Source organism: Aegilops tauschii, chromosome 2, assembly GCF_002575655.3.
Source record: "Aegilops tauschii subsp. strangulata cultivar AL8/78 chromosome 2, Aet v6.0, whole genome shotgun sequence".
Classification (NCBI taxonomy): Eukaryota; Viridiplantae; Streptophyta; class Magnoliopsida; order Poales; family Poaceae; genus Aegilops; species Aegilops tauschii.
Window position 1 is genome coordinate 320,419,572 of NC_053036.3, and position 23,007 is coordinate 320,442,578.

The window sequence follows — 23,007 nt, forward strand, 5'->3', positions numbered from 1 at the left end:
AAACATGATCACACCTTAGTACTCTTTGGGTGTTAATCACATAGTGATGTGAACTAGATTACTGACTCTAGTAAACCATTTGGGTGTTGGTCACATGTTGATATGAACTATGGGTGTTAACCACATAAAGATGTGAACCATTGATGTTAAATCACATGGCGATGTGAACAAGATTATTGACTCTAGTGCAAGTGGGAGACTGAAGGAAATGTGCCCTAGAGGCAATAATAAAGTTATTATTTATTTCCTTATATCATGATAAATGTTTATTATTCATGCTAGAATTGTATTAACCGGAAACATCATACATGTGTGAATACATAGACAAACAGAGTGTCACTAGTATGCCTCTACTTGACTAGCTCGTTGATCAAAGATGATTATGTTTCCTAGCCATAGACATGATTTGTCATTTGATTAACGGGATCACATCATTAGGAGAATGATGTGATTGACTTGACCCATTCCATTAGCTTAGCATTTGATCGTTTAGTATGTTGCTATTGCTTTCTTCATGACTTATACATGTTCCTATGACTATGAGATTATGCAACTCCCGTTTACCGGAGGAACACTTTGTGTGCTACCAAACGTCACAACGTAACTAGGTGATTATAAAGGTGCTCTACAGGTGTCTCCAAAGGTACTTGTTGGGTTGGCGTATTTCGAGATTAGGATTTGTCATCCCGATTGTCGGAGAGGTATCTCTGGGCCCACTCGATAATGCACATCACTATAAGCCTTGCAAGCATTGCAGCTAATGAGTTAGTTGCGGGATGATGTATTACGTAACGAGTAAAGAGACTTTCCGGTAACGAGATTGAACTAGGTATTGAGATGCCGACGCGAATCTCGGGCAAGTAACATACCGATGACAAAGGGAACGACGTATGTTATTATGCGGTTTGACCGATAAAGATCTTCGTAGAATATGTGGGAGCCAATATGAGCATCCAGGTTCCGCTATTGGTTATTGACCGGAGACATGTCTCGGTCATGTCTACATAGTTCTCGAACCCGTAGGGTCCGCACGCTTAAAGTTCGATGACGGTTATATTATGAGTTTATGTGTTTTTATGTGCCGAAGGAAGTTCGGAGTCCCGGATGTGATCACGGACATGACGAGGAGTCTCGAAATGTTCGACACATGAAGATTGATATATTGGACGACTATATTCGGACACCGGAATGGTTCCGGGGGTTATCGGATATATACCGGAGTACCGGGGGGTTACCGGAACCCCCCGGGGGTTATTGGGCCTCATGGGCCCAAGTGGTGGAAGAGGAGAGGCGGCCAGGAGGTGGCGCGCGACCCCCTTGCCCCAATCCGAATTGGGAAAGGGAAGGGGGCGGCGGCCCCCCTTCTCCTTCCTTCTCTCCACCTCCTCCTTCCCCCTTCTCCTAGTTGGAATAGGAAAGGGGGGGAAAACCTACTTGGAGTAGGATTGCCCCCCCCCCTTGGGCGCGCCTCCTCCCCTTGGCCGGCCCCCTCTTCCTCCCCCCTTTATATACGGAGGAGGGGGGCACCCCATAGACACAACAATTGATCTCTTGATCTCTTAGCCGTGTGCGGTGCCCCCCTCCACCATAATCCACCTTGATAATATCGTAGCGGTGCTTAGGCGAAGCCCTGTGTCGGTAGAACATCATCATCGTCACCACGCCGTCGTGCTGACGGAACTCTCCCTCAAAGCTCGGCTGGATCGGAGTTCGAGGGACGTCATCGAGTTGAACGTGTGCAGAACTCGGAGGTACTGTGCGTTCGGTACTTGATCGGTCGGATCATGAAGACGTACGACTACATCAACCGCGTTGTGCGAACGCTTCCGCTTTCGGTCTACGAGGGTACGTGGACACACTCTCCCCTCTCATTGCTATGCATCACCATGATCTTGCGTGTGCGTATGAATTTTTTTGAAATTACTACGTTCCCCAACAGTGGCATCCGAGCCTGGTTTTATGCGTAGATGTTATATGCACGAGTAGAACACAAGTGAGTTATGGGCGATACAAGTCATACTGCTTACCAGCTAGGATAGATTATACCTGCTTCCAGAAGTTTTAATATTTTCATTCTTACCACTTCTTTCATCTTCGGATTTAACCGACGTTGGTGATCTACAGCGGGTTTAGCATCAGATTCCATATTAATCTTGTGCTGACATAGAGTGGGACTAAAGCTCTTAAGATCATCAAGAGTATATCCAATAGTAGCTCAGTGCTTCCTTAGAACTTTCAATAATCTTTCTTCTTCATGTTCTGAAAGGTTAGCACTAATAATAACATGATATATCTTCTTCTCATCAAGATAAGGATATTTCAAAGTGTCTGGTAATTGTTTTAATTCAAACACAGGATCACCTTTAGGTGGAGGAGGACCTCCTAGAGTTTCAATAGGAAAATTGTGCTTAAGCACAGGTTGTTGTTCGAACAAGATTCTATCTATTTCATTTCTTTCATGCATATGCAAATCATTTTCATGGTCTAGCAAATATTGTTCTAAAGGATCAGTAGGAGGTACAGCAATAGAAGCAAGACCAATTATTTCATCCTCAATAGGCAACTCTTTTTATGAGGTTTTCTACTAAACTTGGAAAAATTAAACTCATGAGACTCATCACCAAAACTAACACCGGCAGTTTGTTTCTCACAATCTATTTTAGCATTAACGGTGTTCAAGAAAGGTCTACCAAAGATAATGGGACAAAAATCATCTTGTGGGGAACCAAGAACAAGAAAATTAGTAGGGTATTTTATTTTCCCACACAAGACTTCAACACCTCTAACAATCCCAAGTGGTGTGATGGTGTCTCTATTAGCAAGTTTAATAGTAACATCTATGTCTTCTATTTCAGCGGGTGCTATGTCATTCATAATTTCTTGATATAAGGTAAAAGGAATAGCACTCACGCTAGCACCTATGTCACATAAACCATGATAACAGTGATCTCCTCTTTTAACTGAGACAACATGCATGACAACAACGGGTCTATGTTTATCCTTTTTATCGGGTTTGGCAATTCTAGCAACTTCATCACAGAAGTAAATAACATGTCCATCTATATTTTATTCCAGGAGATCCTTAACCATAGCAACACTAGGTTCTACCTTTATTTCTTCAGCTAGTTTAGGTGTTCTAATGTAACTTTTGTTGACCGCAGTTGAAACTTTAACATGTTCCTTCATCCTAACAGGGAAAGGTGGTTTCTCAATATAAGTAGTAGGAACAACTGGATCAACATTATAAATTATAGTTTCATCTTTAGCTATTACCGATTCCTTAATTTCTTCTTTAATAGGTGGGTGATATGTAAACCACTTCTCTTTAGGGAGATCAACATGAGTAGCAAAAGATTCACAAAAGGAGGCTACTATCTTAGAGTCAAGTCCATATTTAGTGCTAAACTTTTGAAAAGCATCGGTATTCATAAAAGATTTAATACAATCATACTTAAGCTTAATACCTGACTCGTTACCTTCGTCAAGTTCCCAATCTTCACAGTTGCGTTTAATTCTTTCTAAGAGATCCCATCGGAATGCAATAGTCTTCTTCATAAAAGAACCTAGCACAAGAAGTATCAAGCATGGATCGATCATTATGAGAAAGTCGAGCATAAAAATTCTGAATAATAATTTCTCTTGAGAGCTCATGATTGGGGCATGAATATAACATTGACTTAAGCCTCCCCCAAGCTAGAGCGATACTTTCTACTTCACGAGGCCAAAAATTATATATAATTCCGATCACGATGAACTAGATGCATAGGATTTTTTTTGGTGAAACTCCAATTTCAATCGATTCCAGTTTCAAGATCCAATATCATCGCATAGCCTATACCATGCCAATGCTATTCCCTTCAAAGATAAAGGGAAAACCTTCTTCTTAGTTTGATCTCTGGATAAACCTGCAAGCTTAAACAATCCACAAATTTCATCCACATATATCAAGTGCATATCAAGATGTTCAGTTCCATCTCCTGCATAAGGATTAGCTAGCAGTTGTTCTATCATACCCGAAGGAATTTCATATTCAATATTATCAGTAGGTGCAGTAGTTTGAGGGTGACTAATTGTGGTTTCGTCCGAGGTGAAGATACCCCGAACAAACCCCTCAAAGGATTTGTTTTCCATAGTAACAAGTGACAATAAATTTCAGCACGTAGTAATAATTTTTCCTTACCAAGAGCGCTTCACTCCCCGGCAACGGCGCCAGAAAAGAGCCTTGATGACCCACAAGTATGTGGGATCAATTGTAGCCTTTTCGATAAGTAAGAGTGTCGAACCCAATGAGGAGGAGAAGGAAATGACAAGTGGTTTTCAACAAGGTAATGTCTGGAAGTGCTGAAATTGTAAGTAACAGAGTAGCTTGATAGCAAGATAATTTGTAACGAGCAAGTAACGATAGTAGTAACAAAAGTGCAGCAAGGTAGCCAAATCTTTTTGAGGCAAAGGACAGGCCAAAACGGTCTCTTATAATAAGCAAGGCATTCTTGAGGGTACACGGGAATTTCATCTAGTCACTTTCATCATGTTGGTCCGATTCGTGTTTGCTACTTTGACAATTTGATATGTGGGCGGACCGGTGCTTAGGTGATGTTCTTACTTGAACAAACCTCCTACTTATGATTAACCCCCTCGCAAGCATCCTCAACTATGAGAAAAGTATTAAGAATAAATTCTAACCATAGCATTAAACTTTTGGATCCAATCGGTCCCTTACGGAATAGCGCATAAACTAGGGTTTAAGCTTCTGTCACTCTCGCAACCCATCATCTAATAACTACTCCACAGTGCATTCCCTTAGGCTCAAATATGGTGAACTGTCATGTAGTCGACGTTCACATGACACCACTAAGGGAATCACAACATACATATGAAGGAAATATGCCCTAGTGGCAATAATAAAGTTATTATTTATTTCCTTATATCATGATAAATGTTTATTATTCATGCTAGAATTGTATTAACCGGAAACATGATACATGTGTGAATACATAGACAAACAGAGTGTCACTAGTATGCCTCTACTTGACTAGCTCGTTGATCAAAGATGATTATGTTTCCTAGCCATAGACATGAGTTGTCATTTGATTAACTGGATCACATCATTAGGAGAATGATGTGATTGACTTGACCCATTCCGTTAGCTTAGCACTTGATCGTTTAGTATGTTGCTATTGCTTTCTTCATGACTTATACATGTTCCTATGACTATGAGATTATGCAACTCCCGTTTACTGGAGGAACACTTTGTGTGCTACCAAACGTCACAACGTAACTGGGTGTTATAAAGGTGCTCTACAGGTGTCTCCAAAGGTACTTGTTGGGTTGGCGTATTTCGAGATTAGGATTTGTCACTCCGATTGTCGGAGAGGTATCTCTGGGCCCACTCGGTAATGCACATCACTATAAGCCTTGCAAGCATTGCAGCTAATGAGTTAGTTGCGGGATGATGTATTACGGAACGAGTAAAGAGACTTGCCGGTAACGAGATTGAACTAGGTATTGAGATACCGACGATCGAATCTCGGGCAAGTAACATACCGATGACAAAGGGAACAACGTATGTTGTTATGCGGTTTGACCGATAAAGATCTTCGTAGAATATGTGGGAGACAATATGAGCATCTAGGTTCCGCTATTGGTTATTGACCGGAGGCATGTCTCGGTCATGTCTACATAGTTCTCGAACCCGTAGGGTCCGCACGCTTAAAGTTCGATGACGGTTATATTATGAGTTTATGTGTTTTGATGTACCGAAGGAAGTTCGGAGTCCCGGATGTGATCACGGACATGACGAGGAGTCTCGAAATGTTCGAGACATGAAGATTGATATATTGGACGACTATATTCGGACACCGGAATGGTTCCGGGGGTTATCGGATATATACCGGAGTACCGGGGGGTTACCGGAACCCCCCCGGGGGTTATTGGGCCTCATGGGCCCAAGTGGTGGAAGAGGAGAGGCGACCAGGAGGTGGCGCGCGGCCCCCCTTGCCCCAATCCGAATTGGGAAAGGGAAGGGGGCGGCGGCCCCCCTTCTCCTTCCTTCTCTCCACCTCCTCCTTCCCCCTTCTCCTAGTTGGAATAGGAAAAGGGGGCAAAACCTACTTGGAGTAGGATTGCCCCCCCTTGGGTGCACCTCCTCCCCTTGGCCGGCCCCCTCTTCCTCCCCCCTTTATATACGGAGGAGGGGGCACCCCATAGACACAACAATTGATCTCTTGATCTCTTAGCCGCGTGCGGTGCCCCCCTCCACCATAATCCACCTCGATAATATCGTAGCGGTGCTTAGGCGAAGCCCTGCGTCGGTAGAACATCATCATCGTCACCACGCCGTCGTGCTGACGGAACTCTCCCTCAAAGCTCGGCTGGATCGGAGTTCGAGGGACGTCATCGAGTTGAACGTGTGCGGAACTTGGAGGTGTCGTGCGTTCGGTACTTGATCGGTTGGATCGTGAAGACGTACGACTACATCAACCGCATTGTGCTAACGCTTCCGCTTTCGGTCTATGAGGGTACGTGGACACACTCTCCCCTCTCGTTGCTATGCATCACCATGATCTTGCGTGTGCGTAGGAATTTTTTTGAAATTACTACGTTCCCCAACAACATACTATCAAAATATCGAACACATATCAAGTTCACATGATTACTTGCAACAAGATTTCTCCCGTGACCTCAAGAACAAAAGTAACTACTAACAAATGATAATCATGCTCAAGATCAGAGGGGTATTAAATAGCATATTGGATCTGAACATATAATCTTCCACCAAATAAACCATATAGTAATCAACTACAAGATGTAATCAACACTACTAGTCACCCCCAAGTACCAATTTGAGATTCTGGTACAAAGATTGAACACAAGAGATGAACTAGGGTTTGAGAGGAGATGGTGCTGTTGAAGATGTTGATGGAGATTGCCCTCCCCAAGATGGGAGAGTTGTTGGTGATGATGATGACGACGATTTCCCCCTCCAGGAGGGAAGTTCCCCTGGCGGAATTGCTCCACAGGAGGGCAAAAGTGCTCCTGCCCAAGTTCTGCCTCGAGACGGCGGCGCTCCGTCCCGAAAGTCTTCTCTTATTTTTTATAGGTCAAAATGACTTATCAGAGGATGGGCACCGGAGGTGGGCCAGGCGCGCCCTGATGTTTTGTGCTCACCAGGTGGCCCCCCTCCGGTAGTTATTTGCTCCAGTATTTCTTATTTATTCCGTAAAAATTCCTCGTGATGTTTCAGCTCATTTGGAGTTGTGCAGAATAGGTGGCATGACGTAGCTTTTCCATGTCCAGATTTCCAGCTGCCAGAATTCTCCCTCTTTGTGTGAACTTTGCATATTATGAGAGAAAAGGCATTAGAATTACTCCAAAAAGCATTATTATGCATAAAAACATTATAAATAACAGTAGGTAAACATGATGCGAAATGCACGTATCAGTGATCCACTGGATCCCATGCTGAAATGGTAGGGTGTTTTTTCTTTTTTTGAGGGAGAAATGGTAGGGTGTTGTTTGAACCGTCATGCGCGGTGGAGCCCTCATTGAGGAGGATGTGATTGATGGCGAACGCGGAGGGGCCCATATTCAGCGGGGCCCCATAAGCATAGCAACCATGCGGTCTCCATGGCATGAATCAGACCAACTCAAGGGCGTGCAACCATGGGCCCCACTCGGCCGCTCCCTTCATTACAGCCTAGGGCGGAGTAGGCCCTGGCGCAGCTCCTCCTAGCGCGCGTTACTTGAAAATGGAGTGCCACGACTTAGAGCATTTCCAGCCGTTGAACCCCCAAGAGGCCTTTTTTCGCCGCTTGGGGGGCTGCCGGCGAAAATTTTGGCCAGTGTGTGAAATTTTTTCAAGCCCTGCCCCCACCCAACAACTGCTGGGAGCCTCTCTGCTTGAGCTGGCACAGCTGAAGCGTGCAGATGAAGCCGATGGCGCTGGTGCCCCAGATGACGAAGGACGACACGTGGAGCTCCTGGAAGCCATCTCGGTCGGTGAGGCGCGCGCCGCCCGTCTGCAGGAGCCGCTCGTGGTTGTGCTCCATGTTGACGAAGGTGACGTGCACCCCGCGCGAGTGTGGTAGCTCTGCCAGTTCAGCATGGGGTTGATGCCGCCCCGTCCGCGCCCAGGCCGCGCCGACCAGTCCGAGGCCGAGCCACCCAGTTCGTGCGCCGGCCACGCCGGACTCGGCGAGCAGCGACAGGGGCGTGCTCATGGGGAAGTGCTGGGATGGCATGGCGCAGAGCTGGCGTTACCGCACTTGCAGCTGCCATGGCTGCCACATCGTCCTCGTCCTCGGCCATGCCGCCCCGTGCCACCCAGGCCATGCCCGCGCGCGTGGGGCTGGAGCTCGATCCCGACCCGTCGGCAGCACGGACGAGGGAGCAGAGGAGGCTGCCCGCGGCGAGCACGTCGACGGTGGATGGCTCTCCCGAGGAAGATGACAGAGCACCTGGTCCCTCCACCCATCATCGGTGAACGCTGCAGTGGCGTGGCTGGAGGTGGCACCGGCCGGCCATGGAAGTCCCTCGCATCCTCCCTCCTGTGCTGTGCTCGGTGGCGAAGAAAAAGAGAAAAGGAAAGGACAGAGGAGAGAGGAGAGATAGAAATAGGGGAAAGTCGTCGATAGTGGGCCAAAAAAGGCAAAGAAAATAGCTCCGGTGCCCCAGCTACCCCCGGGGATCTTGGGTTTCGCTTGGGATCGCCGGATGAATTTTTGGGCAAATCCGGCACAAAACGAGACCCTTCTTGTGCAGCTGGGACATTTTCTATATGCGACATCCATGGTTCTTTGTTTCCTATATTTGCTCACATTTTTTGCATTAAACATTGTCGCATATTTATTGATTTCTCACATGTCACAAACAATTATTGCATCACTTGTCTAATTTCTCTTCCTTTACCATTGCACTATTTGTTGCTACAAGTGGTTATGTCTCCTCATAGTTTGTCATTCTTCCAAAAATAGCAGAATATGTTTATATTAGCTAACGGATTCTATTTTTTTCCAATGCAACCCATTGCCATCATGGAGGTTTCCATTTTGTGCAGCTAGTTTTTGAAATGATTGTTGAAGCTCAAGCCCAAATGGAAAATCCTTGTTTGCAGTCCTTGTTTCATGAACCCCCTGGATGTTGGACATGGAGTCCTTTGTTACGGTCTACGCCCTAATGTAAATGTTATTAGGGCATCTCCAATAGCAACCCGCAGAAATCCTCCCTCATCCGTACGCGGAGTGGGGGATGCTACTTGTGAACTGCGTTGGGATTTCCCCGAAGAGGAGAGGATGATGCAGTATAATAGAGATATGTATTTCCATCAATTAAGAATCAAGGTTATCAATCCATTAGGAGAACCAAGCAACACCTTGTTAACAACACCTGCACACAAACAACAAATCCTTGCAACCCAACATGAACAAGGGGTTGTCAATCCCTTGGCGGTTACGTGCAAGATTAAATTGTGTAGTAATTTATAGATAGATCGAACAAAAATACAAAATAAAATAAATAAAGTAAAATTGCAGCAAGGTATTTTTAGGATTTTATATATGATAAAAGTAGACCCGAGGGCCATAGTTTTCACTAGAAGCTTCTCTCTTAAAAATAGCATACGATGGGTAAACAAATTACTTTTGGGCAATTGATAGAAAAGCGAATAATCATGACGATATCCAAGGCAATGATCATGTATATAGGCCTCACGTCCGAGAAAAGTAGTCTGACTCCTGCCTGCATCTACTACTATTACTTCACACATCGACCGCTATCCAGCATGCATCTAGAGTATTAAGTTAATAAAGAACGGAGTAACGCCTTAAGCAAGATGACATGATGTAGACAAGATAAACTCACGCATGAATAAACCTCATCTTTTTATCCTTAATGGCAACGATACAAATACGTGCCATGTTCCTTTCTGACACTAGGATTGAGCACCGCAAGATCGAACCCATTACAAAGCACATCTCCTATTGCAAAAAAATCAATCTAGTTGGCCAAATCAAATCAGTAGATCAGAGAGAAATACGAAGCTATAACAATCATGCATAAAAGAGTTTAGTGAAAACTCAAATAATATTCATGGATAAATCTAATCATAAACTCACAATTCATTGAATCCCAACAAACACACCGCAAAAGTAATTACATCGAATAGAACTCCAAGAACATCGTATTGAAGATCAAAGAGAGAGAGAGAGAGTCATCTAGCTACTAACTATGGACCCATAGGTCTGTGCTAAACTACTCACACATCATCGGAAGGGCAGCAAGGTTGATGTAGAGCCCCTCCGGGATCGAATCCCCCTCCAACAGTGCTGGAAAAGGCCTCCAGATGGGATCTCGTGGTTCTGAAACCTGCGGCGGGAAAAAGTATTTTGGTTGGCTCCCTATTGGTTTCATGATTTTAGAGAATTTATAGAGGCGGAGTTAGGTCAAACGGAGCCACGTGGGCCCCACGAGCCACCAGGGAACGGTCACCCCCTGGGCGCCCTCTGGTGCCTCATGGCCCATGTTTCATCATCTGGTCTTCTCCCAAAACTTCTAGTATCTCTTTAGTCTAGAAAAAAATCTCTAAAAAATTTCATGGCATTTGTACTTCGTTTGGTACTAATATTCTGAATACTAGAAACAGGCAAAAAACAACAACTGACACTGGGCACTAAGTTAATAGGTTAGTTTCAAAAAATTATATATATATATATATATGTATATATATATATATATATATATATATATTGCTGGTAAATGTATCTAAAACATCCAAGATTGATACTATAATAGCATGTAACAATTAAAAATTATAGATACGTTGGAGGCGTATCATGGGACCAGTCCGCGGACACGAATATGGGAGAACGCCATCCAACGCTAGCCGCATACATTTCAAACCACATTTTAACTAACCGGACGAAATTCATGGAAAGCGGCTGATATTCATCAAAGTTCGGATAGAAAATAGTATAAATCATCCATACATAGCATGCAAATTAAGTCTAGTACAACAATATCTCTAATTCGACTAGATCTCGGATGTCCAGCAAGTTTTTCATGAACGGATCATGTCGTTCCATACAAACTCCCCCTTCAGCTTCATCCAACAGTGTGTGCGTAAATGGTCGTACCTCTGTCCTGTGATACACCACGGCGGTGGGTACAGGCTACATATAATGTGCAGACCAACATTGAGTGAATGAATCAATCAAACAAGTTGAGCAAGAGGAAGTAAAACTTACCAGACCTGGATAGCGCGCCAACGATACGACAATGACCTAACATTATGTGGTTGAATGATGTACATGTCGTAGAGTGCAATGTGTTTTCGTGCGTGAAACTTTTTCATGCACTTGCTCCCAGAAGGGCTCCCCTCTGCTCCTGCCTATGAAAATTCGCGCATACGGCGAGCTACACATCGCACAACAACTCATCCTCCATGGTCGAGTAGCTCACCATCCTTCGTGCTCTAGAAATGACAGAGCATTTGAAATAAGCTCAATGGCATTTGACTGAACACCTGCCGGGTGTGGTGTCCGCTATGGAGGTCGTCGACAGGGGGTGGAGTGTACCTGGATACAAACGGCTCCAGGGTGGAAAGCTCCGTCAGAAGGGTGAGCGGGCGCGTCGCTGCTGGTTGTGGATGTCCGACAATGCCTCTGTGGCTGCTGGAGATGAACAACAGCGACGGCAAAGGTGGAGGGTGCAGATGGAAAGTAAGGGGGGAGGGACAGAGTGGAAGGAAATGAGACCGGAATGGGGGATTGGGTGGGCCGGGGTGTCGGAATCCTAATTTTCGGGTGTCCGCACTCCCGCAAACCTTCCACACTTTTGTCTCCAATTTGCGGCAGAAATCATGTCTGAACCGTCCTGCAAATTGATACAGGTCCATGTTGGATGGATTTCACAGTCCGGACAAAGCGGTATGAACGGTTGCGGGAGGTTTGTAGGTTCGCCTTGGAGATGCCTTTACATCCATATTGGATGTAACAACATCTTACATTATGGGACGGAGGGGCTACTTTGTGACAAGATAGTTAAAAATCCACACCCGAGTTAAGTCTCAACATCCGATTCAAGAACTCCGTAACAAGTACCGAGCTGTTCTACACAAATACCAGCAAATTATTCACCATCTCACAAGAAAAATGCATCGCCACTCTTGAGCATGGCAACCGCCGGATCTTGCACGCCTGGAGCTCAATGAATCTTCTACAACATACTGAACAGGAACCGCAGTATACACCTAAAATGTCATACATGTGTCTGGACTGGAGAAGCGTAGTAACATCTGGCGCAACTCCTTGGCCCTGCTTTCAGTCATTAAACGGAAGAAAGTTATATTCACCGTCTTTAGTGCTGTAGACCAGCCAAATAACCGTTCCACCAGAGCTACTTCCCATTCGGTTCCTCTCAGCCCTCTGATTTCTACATCTTCGAGGCAATCCAGCACCAGCTCCTCAGATCTCCAGTTTAGTGGCTGATCACATATGCAACCTACTGGACATGTTTGTACCTGAAACAGGAGTGTATCAGGTTAGTAGCGATTTATTATACAAAATAACAAAAAATCAGAAATGTGTTCAGGCTGCCTGAATTCTTCAGGATATGCCACCAACAAAACATACATCAAAACTTTATATAAACAAACACAGAATAAGATGAATGCCTAATTTGCCTTTGATGCTCATGGGACCTTTACAGAAAATAAGCATCGAGCTTTAGAACACATAGTATGTCCCAACTCCTAGCTCTAGGTGTGTTATGGAGTGACTGATTCATATCTTTGCCTTAAACTCGAGATCGGGCCTATCATGCAATAACTCACTTAACTTCACATCCACAGCCATGCATTTCCAACAGTTTGCCATATTTATCGTCATATGTCATGGGATGATATTCGTAATTTGCATAATAAGGGAGCTCACCCTTGGGTGGTTTTAGGAGATTTTAATGAAATTCTTTACTCCTCAGAAAAAGAAGGCGGAAATGCGAGACCCAATGCAATGATCAAAGAGTTCAGAGATTGTCTTGCTGACTGTTGTTTAGATGATGATATGGGTTATATTGGCGACCCCTTTACTTGGAGAAGAGGGAATATCAGGGAAAGACTGGACAGGGTGGTTTGTAATGTGGAGTGGGACTATAAATTTCCTCATGCTGCGATCATCAACGAGGAACATGTACACTCTGACCATTGCCCCTTGATTCTGGATATTAATTATTATGACAATAATATGTTTAGCCGTCCAAAGAGCCGTGTGAATTTTATTGAAACTAGTTGGCTAACAAAAGAAGAAACGTGAAGTCGGCTTGGGAGTGTAGAAGTGCATGCTCTAGCCAATGCAACCAAAAGACCGATCTGATGGAAGAGACTAGGCAATACATTTATACGTCAACACTACCCCTCACATGTGGCTCCCTCGGGCCTAAACATGGACCGAAAGTGGGCTGCTATTTAATTGCGCCAGCCGGGTCTTGAACTCAAGACCTCTTGGCTCTGATACCATGTAGAAGTGCATGCTCTAGACAATGCAACCAAAAGACCGATCTGATGGAAGAGACTAGGCAATACATTTATACATCAACGGGGAGAAGGCCAAGATGGCTGGCATTGGCCCGTCTCTCGCAGCGCGTACACGTGCTGTGCACACAGATTTGCACTCTTGAGACCGAGACACGTTAAGGGTCTGAAATGAAGAATTGACAAATTAAAAAAAGAATTGGAGAGGCTAAGACGTGGTCCTTTGGACGCTGAATCCCGTTCACGGCAAAAGGGGATTCTGGTTCTTATTGAGAATCTTTTGGACCAGAAGAGATTTTCTGGATTCAGAGAGGTCGCGCCAATTGGTTGATGCATGGGGATCATAGTACATCTTTTTTCCACAATGCGGCTATGGCTAGAAAAAAGAGGAATAATATTAAGAAGCTTCTTGATGACTCAGGGATTTTGGAGACAAGGTACGGAGTTGAAGGACCATTTCAAGAAATATTTTTCTAAACTATTCACTTCATAAGTCTTGCAACCAAATCAGGAGATCCTTGCCCTGGTCCGGAGAAGAGTATCGGCTGAAATGAACAATGCCCTTCTTGCTCCATACACTACCGAGGATGTTCGAGGGCTCTTTTTGCTATTGATGATTTAAAAGCGCCGGGTCCGGAGGATTCCATGCTATTTTTTATAAAAGATTTTGGCCCAGGCTAGGGGATGATCTGGTTGAGGAGGTCCTTCAGGGGTTAATACATGTACTATCCCTCCAAGGTGGAATGATACTGTGATTGTGATGATTCCCAAGGTCAACTCTCTGGAAAAGGTATCCCAATTTAGACCTATCAGCTTATGTAACGCGGTGTATAAGGTTATTGCAAAAATGGTGGCAACTCATTTGAAGGCTTTTCTTCCAGAAATTATTAGTCCAACTTAGAGTGCTTTCGTTCCCGGAAGAATGATTACGGACAATGTCTTGTAGCTTATGAGTGCTTCCATACAATAAAGAACAAGAGAGAAGGTAAAGAGGGCCTGTGGCGCTATCAGACTTGATATGCATAAAGCTTATGACCGGGTTGAGTGATCTTTCCTGAAGGAGATTATGCTGAAACTTGGTTTTCGAGAGAATTGGGTAAATTTTATTATGCAATATGTATCCACTGTTGAATACCGGGTCAGATTTAATGGAGAAGAAAGTGAGAGTTTCAAGCCGACAAGGGGTTTAAGGCAGGGCGATCCTCTATCACCCTATCTTTTCTTGCTTTGTACGGAGGGGTTGACGGCTCTCTTGACGCATGCGGAGGAGAGTGGTAATATCTTGGGTGTGAAGGTTTGTAGAGATGCAACCCCTATCACCAACCTTCTCTTTGTTGATGACTCGTTGATCCTCAGGACAGCCAATATGCACAATGCTGAGACTTCGAGGTCAATCCTGGACTCCTACTATGCCACTTCAGGGCAATTGGTCAGTGTGGATAAAACCAGTATTCTTTTCAGCCCTAATACGAGGGTCGAGGTGAGAGAGCAGATGTGCGTAAATCTGAATATCATGACAGAGGTCCTTAATGATAAATATTTTGGCTTGCCTGCCATGCAGGGATGGATAAATCTAACTGTTTCCAGTATCTGATTGATCGCATTATCAAGAAAATTAGTAGTTGGAAGGAAAAACTTTTATCTATTGGAGGGAAGGAGATCCTCCTCAAGTCTGTTGTCCAAGCCATTCCCACCTATGCAATGTCCGTTTTTTAAATTCCTAAAAAAAATTGTAAAAGAATTATTGACGCGATGGCGCATTTTTGGTGGGGAGACAAGGATAACCAGAGAAGGATGCATTGGATGGCTTGATGGAAAATGGTCTCCCAAAAAATCAAGGAGGGATTGGTTTTCGGGATATCCACTGTTTCAATCTTGCGATGTTGACAAAGCAGGCCTGGCGTCTTTTTGAGAACCCCGACTCTTTATGTGCTACTATTTTGAGAGTCAAGTATTTTCCTGATGGGGATTTATTGAACGCAAAGTTAAAAAGGGTTCCTTGTTATCTTGGCAAAGTATTATGGTATTCTTTGAAGAATGGATATATTTGGGGAGTTGGAAATGGTCAGAGTATTGCTATTTGGGATGATGCGTGGATTCCAAATTGTTCCACTAGGAAAGTTATCACTCCAAAAGGGGGTCATTTGTTATCCCGGGTGGTAGACTTTATTGATCCGGTTTCTAATAACTGGGATGAAGATCTGGTTAGACAAACCTTGTGGCCTATTGATGCACAAAGGGTCCTCGCTATCCCTTTCCCTCATCATGACGTGCAAGATTTTTCTCCCTCATCATGACATGCAAGATTTTGTCGCCTGGAAATTTATGAAAAACGGTTTGTTTTCGGTCCGATCAGCATATTTCGTGGAATGGGATCATCAACATGGAATGAAACTAACACTTACCAATGGCATGGGACGACCACTGCTAATCCTATTTGGTGCAAGATTTGGAAGCTTTCGTGCCCAGGAAAGGTTAAGATTTTTATTTCGCGTACATTGCATGGTACACCTCCGCTATCATGTTACGCTTGCCAATAGACATTTGAAAGTCCAGCCTCAATGTCCGTCATGTTTCTCTGGACACAAAACATGTGTTATTTCTATGCAAGAAAGCTAGAGAAGTTTGGAGGACATTGGGGCTGGACGAAATTATTCATAGAGCCTGCGAAGTTGATCGTGCTGGGGAGGTGGTTCTAGAATTCCTACTCCTATTACCTGATCAGGATTTATCCATGATGGAGTTCAAAATTGCCATTACTGGCTGGTATTTGTGGTGGGAAAGACGTAAGTTGGTCAGAAAGTTCAGAGTGCCATCCAGATATCTATGGGGATTACTGCGCTTACGGCAAGTTTTGTTATTGCTTCTTCTCCTAATGCTTCCATGAAAAAAGGGGGTTGGACCAGGCCTCCGGGGGTTTCGTCAAACTAAATGTGGATGCTACGTTTGATCAAGACATGTTTAGGGGTACTGTTGGGACGGTCCTGAGGGATGATAACGGGAAATTCATTGCGGGAGGGAATGGGAGGATGGACTGGTGTGCAGATGTCTTAATGGCTGAATCTTTGGCTCTCAAGGGGGTTTCGTCAAACTAAATGTGGATGCTTCGTTTGATCAAGACATGTTTAGGGGTACTGTTGGGGCGGTCCTGAGGGATGATAAAGGGAAATTCATTGCAGGAGGGAATGGGAGGATGGGCTGATGTGCAGATGTCTTAGCGGCTGAATCTTTAGCTCTCAGATTTGGGGTTTCTCTAGCACAAAGGGTGGGATGCAACCGCCTCGTGATTAACTCTGATAACTTGAGATCATTGACACCATGAAGAATGGAGGACAATCTGCGGGCGCGGCGGCGGCGGTTTTTGACGATCGTTATCATTGATTTTCCTATTTGTAGGTTCGAGCATTGTAATATAGTAGCTAATAAAGTCACTCATGAGCTCGCTAGGTTAGCTAGATTCCAATTGCCTGTTGATTGGTTTGAGGAACCATTGGATCATTAGATGAAATTGTAACCTTTCTCACAAACAATGTACTTGTTGTTTCTAATGAATATAGTTGGTGATTTTCGATTAAAAAAAAAGTGTTATGCTACTTTGACAAGCTTGTCTTTTTCGGTACACAAATTGTTCATATTTTGTATCATTTTTGCAAGTGATTGTAATATGACACAGCATACCAAGGTGTGCCGGTGGGGCACTACCCTTGGCAAACAACGGCTTGGTCACTTCCAGCAGTGGCATACCCAGGTGCCATGGTGGTGCTAAGAGAACAGGCAGTGAAACGACGAGGCTTTCTGCAGAAGCGGCAGAACACCCCATTTTGGCGGCAGTACCTCTAATGGAGACGACTTTCTGCGATGGGATAAAAACTTTCAAGGTAAAAGCCGACGCGGTAGAGAAGCGCCTTGCTTGCTTGGAGAAGGAACACGTGGAATCAATCCACTGCAACTAATGGCAGTGGAGCGACCTCTTCCTTCGACAGTGATAGTGTTGTTTCCACTAAAAGCGGCAGCAATAACAGAGCCTTGGCGGAAGCTGTGCAGCCATGCATCGAACCGTGGAAACGCAGCCAGCAGCATCAGTAGTGGTGTGGCCAGACAAAGAAGCTCCAGAGACGCATCTTGCGGCATTGACAGTAATGCAGCAAGGTGCACCAGTGGCAGAGACACTAGAAGGAGCAGCAGCGCAGGACAAGTTAGGTGGGGAAACCTCATCTGTGGTGGAGATCGCTCCAGCAGCGCTGGCGAAGCCCAACCCAGAGGTGACGGTATGAAACAGAGGAGCATAACAGAAGTGGCAGATCAGATAGAACTACCACATGTTGTTACAACCAACGCAGAGGGCAGCATCCACAAGGCAGCACTGATTCCCATTGGCAGCAACAATAGGCAATGCAACCTCCAAGACCCTCAGTTCAACAACTGGGCCAGCTCAAGACGATGACTTCAATATGTGTAAACTAGGAGAAAGTCCAACAGTGCACAAAACAACTTGTGCAGTTGTATGCTTGTATTTGCATGGCAGTATAGAGCTTAAGGAACGAACCAGAAGAAGTGCTGGCCGGTGCTAATCCATGCATTGGGGAACGTGTCCGGTGCACCCGCACTTGTGGTGCTACCGGTGCACCGGATGCCATAGAATATTTTTTTAAATCCGGAAAAAAAAATCTAACACGTTAACACAACATCAATGTATCATGTCACAAAATTTCGTATAGAAATTTGAAATATTTTTTGAGATACAAAAATGACAAATTTGACATCAGTGTGATAATGGGCCAAATCTAAAGCCCAAGTTATGTTATGTACTATTCAGTGTTGAATTTGTCATTTTTGTTTTCGAGTTATGTTGGGAATTTTGACTCAAAATTTTGTGATAACCTACATTGATGTTGTGTGAGTGTGCTAATTTTTTTCTGAATTTTTTGAACATTTTAAAAACAAATATGAGTTTGGTGCACCGGTAGCACACCACAAGCTCCGGTGCACCAGATATGTTCCCCATGCATTGCATACATAAGGCAACCAAATCTGAGTTTAATTCTCCTGCTACATGTCAGTTTGAAGACAAACCACAACCCCACGAGCTTCAGTGGGAACAGGCTCAGCTCTCCATTTTCATGGCAGACCACAACAGGAAGACGGAAACATCACACTTCATTGATGTGGGGCCACCTTCGGCAGAAACCATGTCTTCCAGACCACCACCAGAGCAGCTCAAGGATGGCTGCTTGTCAAGGGGACAGTAGTTGTTATGTGCAAAATAGAGATCGTTTAGAACCTTTTGAATTGTTACTTGGGGGTCAAGTACTCAAGTAAGCCCTCCCAGATAAGGGACACCACATCCACACGTATCAATTATCAATCAAGAAATAAAGACACTTTTATCAATTGGCTATATCCCACATTCGTCCTCCTACTCCCCTATCCTCTACGCCATGCCACTGGGTCATCTTCATTTCAGCTGTTACCTTATCTGTCTCCATGGGAGTATCATTACTAAATTTGGGCACTATCAGATCAAGTTAAGGCATGCCATGAAATGCAAATGCATGCTTTTCTGACTTCCTTAGAAATCACGTATGAGATAAACAATTAAGGAAAGCTTTACCTCCAAACTGGTATGAGGATTTAATGTTAGGATCAGCCTTCTTACACCGGTACACATCCTGAGAACATGGAATAAGCTGGCTCCACAGGCATGTCCATGTGCTATTACACTAATGCTCAATAATGAAATGACTGGGAGCATTGTCATATCCTCCATCAAGTATTGCCTGTTACTTAGGTCCTGCAGATTTCTAAGATGTCACAAAAAAAAGGTTGTACATTGGAATATATAATAGTTGTAAAAGAAGTAGAACACATGGTCTTGTAAACTGTGATTAGCACATGGAAAAAGGTTGTTATAAGCTAACAAGTTCACTTTGGATTTCTATTACACAAAACCTGTGCATAGTAAGCCTAGCTCTAAAGACACAAAAACAAAACTCAATGCTGATTTTCTATATCAAATCTAAACATTTTTGGCACGGTGGGGGCATTCAAGGTGTAACCTTGATAGATGTCTTACCTGTTCATGACGCTACCCATTCTCTAGCTAGATTCATGATAAAGGGGTAGTGCTCAAGCTGGATTATGAGAAAGCTTTTGACACGGTCAATTTAGATTTCGTAGATGAGCTCAAAATTAGGGGATTTGGTTGCAAATGGTTAGGTTGGATCCATAAGTAGCCGTGTTAGTGTAAATTTTCTATTCACGGACGGTCACGGACATGCAGACGTCGTCCGCTTGCATCCCTATCCATAAGATCACCCACAAAGGTGGTGTTAAACCGAACTATGCTGATAGTGATGTCTTTGTCACTGGTAAGGGTCTTAGGCAGGGGGGTTCCCTTTCCCCTCTGCTCTTTAATCTAGTTGTTCTCAGGATGCTATCTAGAGCTGCTAGTACTGGGCTGATCAGAGGGCTTTGCCACTCTGTGTGTCCTGGAGGTGATTAGTCTCCAATATGCAGATGATACTATCATGTTTGTAGATAGAGACCCTGTCTTAGCAACCAATTTGAAATGGGTTCTAATCTGTTTCGAAAGGTCTCAGGGATGAAAATTAACTATGATAAGAGTGAAATGATTCCCCTGAATACGGAAGCTCATGAGATAGATAGTTTAGCTGGTATCTTTGGGTGCCCTGTTGGTGCTTCCCAATCAAGTGCCTAGGTGTGCCTTTGCATTTCGATAAGCTGTCAAGGGAAGACCTTCAACCCATTATTGACAAGATCCTTAAGAGGATAGCTGGCTGAAGAGGGAAGCTTTTAACCTATAAAGGGAGAATTATTTTGATCAGAACTTGTTTAGCTAGCATCCTGTCTACCTTTTCTCATTCTTAAAGTTCCCTAAATGGGCTTATTGATATGATCAATTCCCAATTGCCTATGGAATGACTTTGAAGGCCATAAGAAGATCCATTTAGCCCACTGGCAACTAGTATGTATGAAACAGGAATTTGGAGGTTAAGGTATACCTAACCTGCATAACTTTAACATCTGCCTTTTAGGATCTTGGATTAAGAGGAATATGGCCGGTGAGGGAAAGATTTGGAGAAGCATAGTTGATACCTGGTTTTCTTCCCCTAACATTATCTGTAGTGACTCTGTGGGAGCCTCTACTTTCTTGAAAGGGGTCGTGTGGGCTGCAAAAGAAGTTACATTTGGTTCTAGGTGGGCAGTAGGTGATGGTAAGAATATCAGGTTCTGGGAAGATACCTGGTTTGGGTCTTCTCCATTAACTGTTCATTACTGGGACCTTTACTGCATTTGCAGAGAGCAGTGCAATACCATACAGCAAGTGTGGGATGGTCATTCTATCAAGCTCTCATTTAGGAGGATATTTAATCATAATTTGATGAATCCGTGGTTTGAACTAGATTGTCAAAAGTCTCTAATTTGGCAATATGAAAGATCTAGGCAGCATTCTTCTAGTTCTTTGTATTCCACCACTAAGTATTGAACAGTGAAGAACAACGAAGATTCAGTGAGCTCTGACTCAGCAAGATACACAAGTGAAAATTTTGCACCAGTTATTCTGGAATGCCACCATCATCTAGATGATTATGTACCACCCCGAACACAAGTGAGAATTTTGCACCAGCTATTGTCAAATGCCACAATCACCCAAATGACACATTCCTTTCCTTACAAAACCTATGTTTTCTTCCTTATCTATTGACTTGCTAGCATGTTACAAGTGACTGCATAACTCCAAATAAGAGAAGGATGAACTCACCCGCTGATAGTTCAGTGTAAGTCTCAAACTGTGGATGGCCTTAAAGTGCCGGAAGAGCCTCATCAAATCGCGATTGTGTTCAATGCCACTTGGTCCATATACAACATAAAAGCTTGTGCCCAGCCATTGAAGACGTGTCATCCTGCCAAACTGAACAGAGACTGGATCATAAGCATCACCCCACTCAAGCGACACCAGCCGAGGGGTTGAGATGGTGGCAACCGGTTGACTTGGATTAGGGGCATTAGCAAAGCTGTAGAAGACAGTTAACTCTTTGAGTGCCGGCGCCACAACAGTGAGGCGCTGCAGGCCATGCAATTTCCTGAGCTTTATTGTCATTAGAGACTCCGAATGTATGGTGAAATTGTCCAGGCCCCGGGCATCGCAGAGAGTGAGTTCTCGCAAGGCCGGGCACCGCGGAGAGGAGAGGGCGTCCCCGAGCTGGCACGGACCGTGTAGCCTGAAGTGAACAAGGCAGAGATTGGTGAGCCGGGTGAATACCCCGGTAGGCGGCGCCGCGAGGCCGAGAAACCCCAGGTGGAGCGAGAGCAAGGTGGCGTTCTTGAAGCAGGGCAGCTCAAAGGCCCCTCTTTCTCCGGCATCGTCCCGCCCACCATTCTGCTGCACCTTGTTGTCGAAGAACAGATCGCCGGAGAGGCGGCGTGAAGCAATTGGGAGCCAGGCCGCCATGGATTCGGCAGGGGCGTCCTGGACGAAGACAACGAGGTGATGGAGGGTCGGCGCTTCATGGGCAGCGAGGGCGGGGGCTATAAGGTGGGGTGCGGTGTATCCGGGGAAGTAGACCTGCGGGAGAAGGGCCCAGAGGCGGCGCCAGCGGCGGGAGAGGAGACTGGTTCGGGCGGCGGCGGGGGAATCGCGGAGCGTGTGAAGGATGTGGAGAACCAAGTCATCGGGCAGCGCGCTGAGGAGGTGGTCGGTGCCTCCGCCGCCGCCGGCGAGCCTGGTTCGCTTGGCGGCGGTTTTGCCGTCGCCGTGCTCCATGGAGGAGGGATCTGTCTCACATGTCTCGCTGTACTCTTGAGTTGGGAGTATGGACGGCTATCAGGATCTGCTAACTGGACAGTGGCTAGAACAGCAGATTCAGAAGGAAAAATGGGAAGTGGTGGACTCCGGTACATGATTGTGAGGAAACTATGGCGAATTTCAGATACACCTATGCCAGCGAGAACATGGCGGCGGGTTTATACTGATCAATGAGATCAATAATTTTGATGACACAAAACATGTTCAAAAATTCTGAAAATACCTGGAGACACACATCCATATTTGATTTACAAGCTCAAAAAGTATCAGCTGCTAATTCAAACTACACTTAGAGAACCAAAAAAAATAAAGTTAGATATGAATGGTGTCAAATACTATTCACCCAAAGGTGTCACTATTCATAGTCGGATTTGTTTTTCAAATCTCTAACTGAGATTGCGTTTTGAGCTGAGTTTTTTTAGCTGTAGACATAGCCCGCAGGTTGTTACAAAAAAAAATTTAGATTTTTTTGATTGTCTAAGGTGGCTGCTACGAATCAGCTGGATGATTTCTTGGCTAAATCATCAGCCTGGACAACCGCCGGATCAGCGTGCTGGTGGTCCTTCGATGCAGCACGCCACGGCTGCAGCGCTACCAGCTTTAATGCAGCGCTGCTTTCCCCGAGAAAGCTCCACTGCAGCATAGTACAAGCGCAACC

At 44.7% G+C, this 23,007-nt stretch overlaps 1 protein-coding gene across 1 annotated transcript; it reads right to left on the bottom strand.

The window, feature by feature from the left end:
* Positions 1-12,017: 12,017 nt before the first annotated feature.
* Positions 12,018-22,472, bottom strand: LOC109761286 (putative F-box/FBD/LRR-repeat protein At4g03220). The gene is made up of 3 exons (XM_020320082.4): positions 21,306-22,472; positions 19,134-19,313; positions 12,018-12,514 (listed from the first exon to the last, which is right to left on the bottom strand). Exons 1-3 carry the CDS (start codon positions 22,305-22,307, stop codon positions 12,245-12,247), a joined length of 1,452 nt encoding a protein of 483 aa, XP_020175671.1. The 5' UTR covers positions 22,308-22,472; the 3' UTR covers positions 12,018-12,244.
* Between the last annotated feature and the right edge of the window lie 535 nt (positions 22,473-23,007).

Bases quoted from the DNA above. Each gene is read 5' to 3' on its own strand.
- LOC109761286 (XM_020320082.4), bottom strand. From the start codon at position 22,307: ATGGAGCACGGCGACGGCAAAACCGCCGCCAAGCGAACCAGGCTCGCC. The intron at 19,314-21,305 runs GTGAGTTCATCC...AGAAATCTGCAG, and splicing joins TTACACTGAACTATCAGCGG to GACCTAAGTAACAGGCAATA. The intron at 12,515-19,133 runs GTAAAGCTTTCC...CTCCTGTTTCAG, and splicing joins ATCCTCATACCAGTTTGGAG to GTACAAACATGTCCAGTAGG.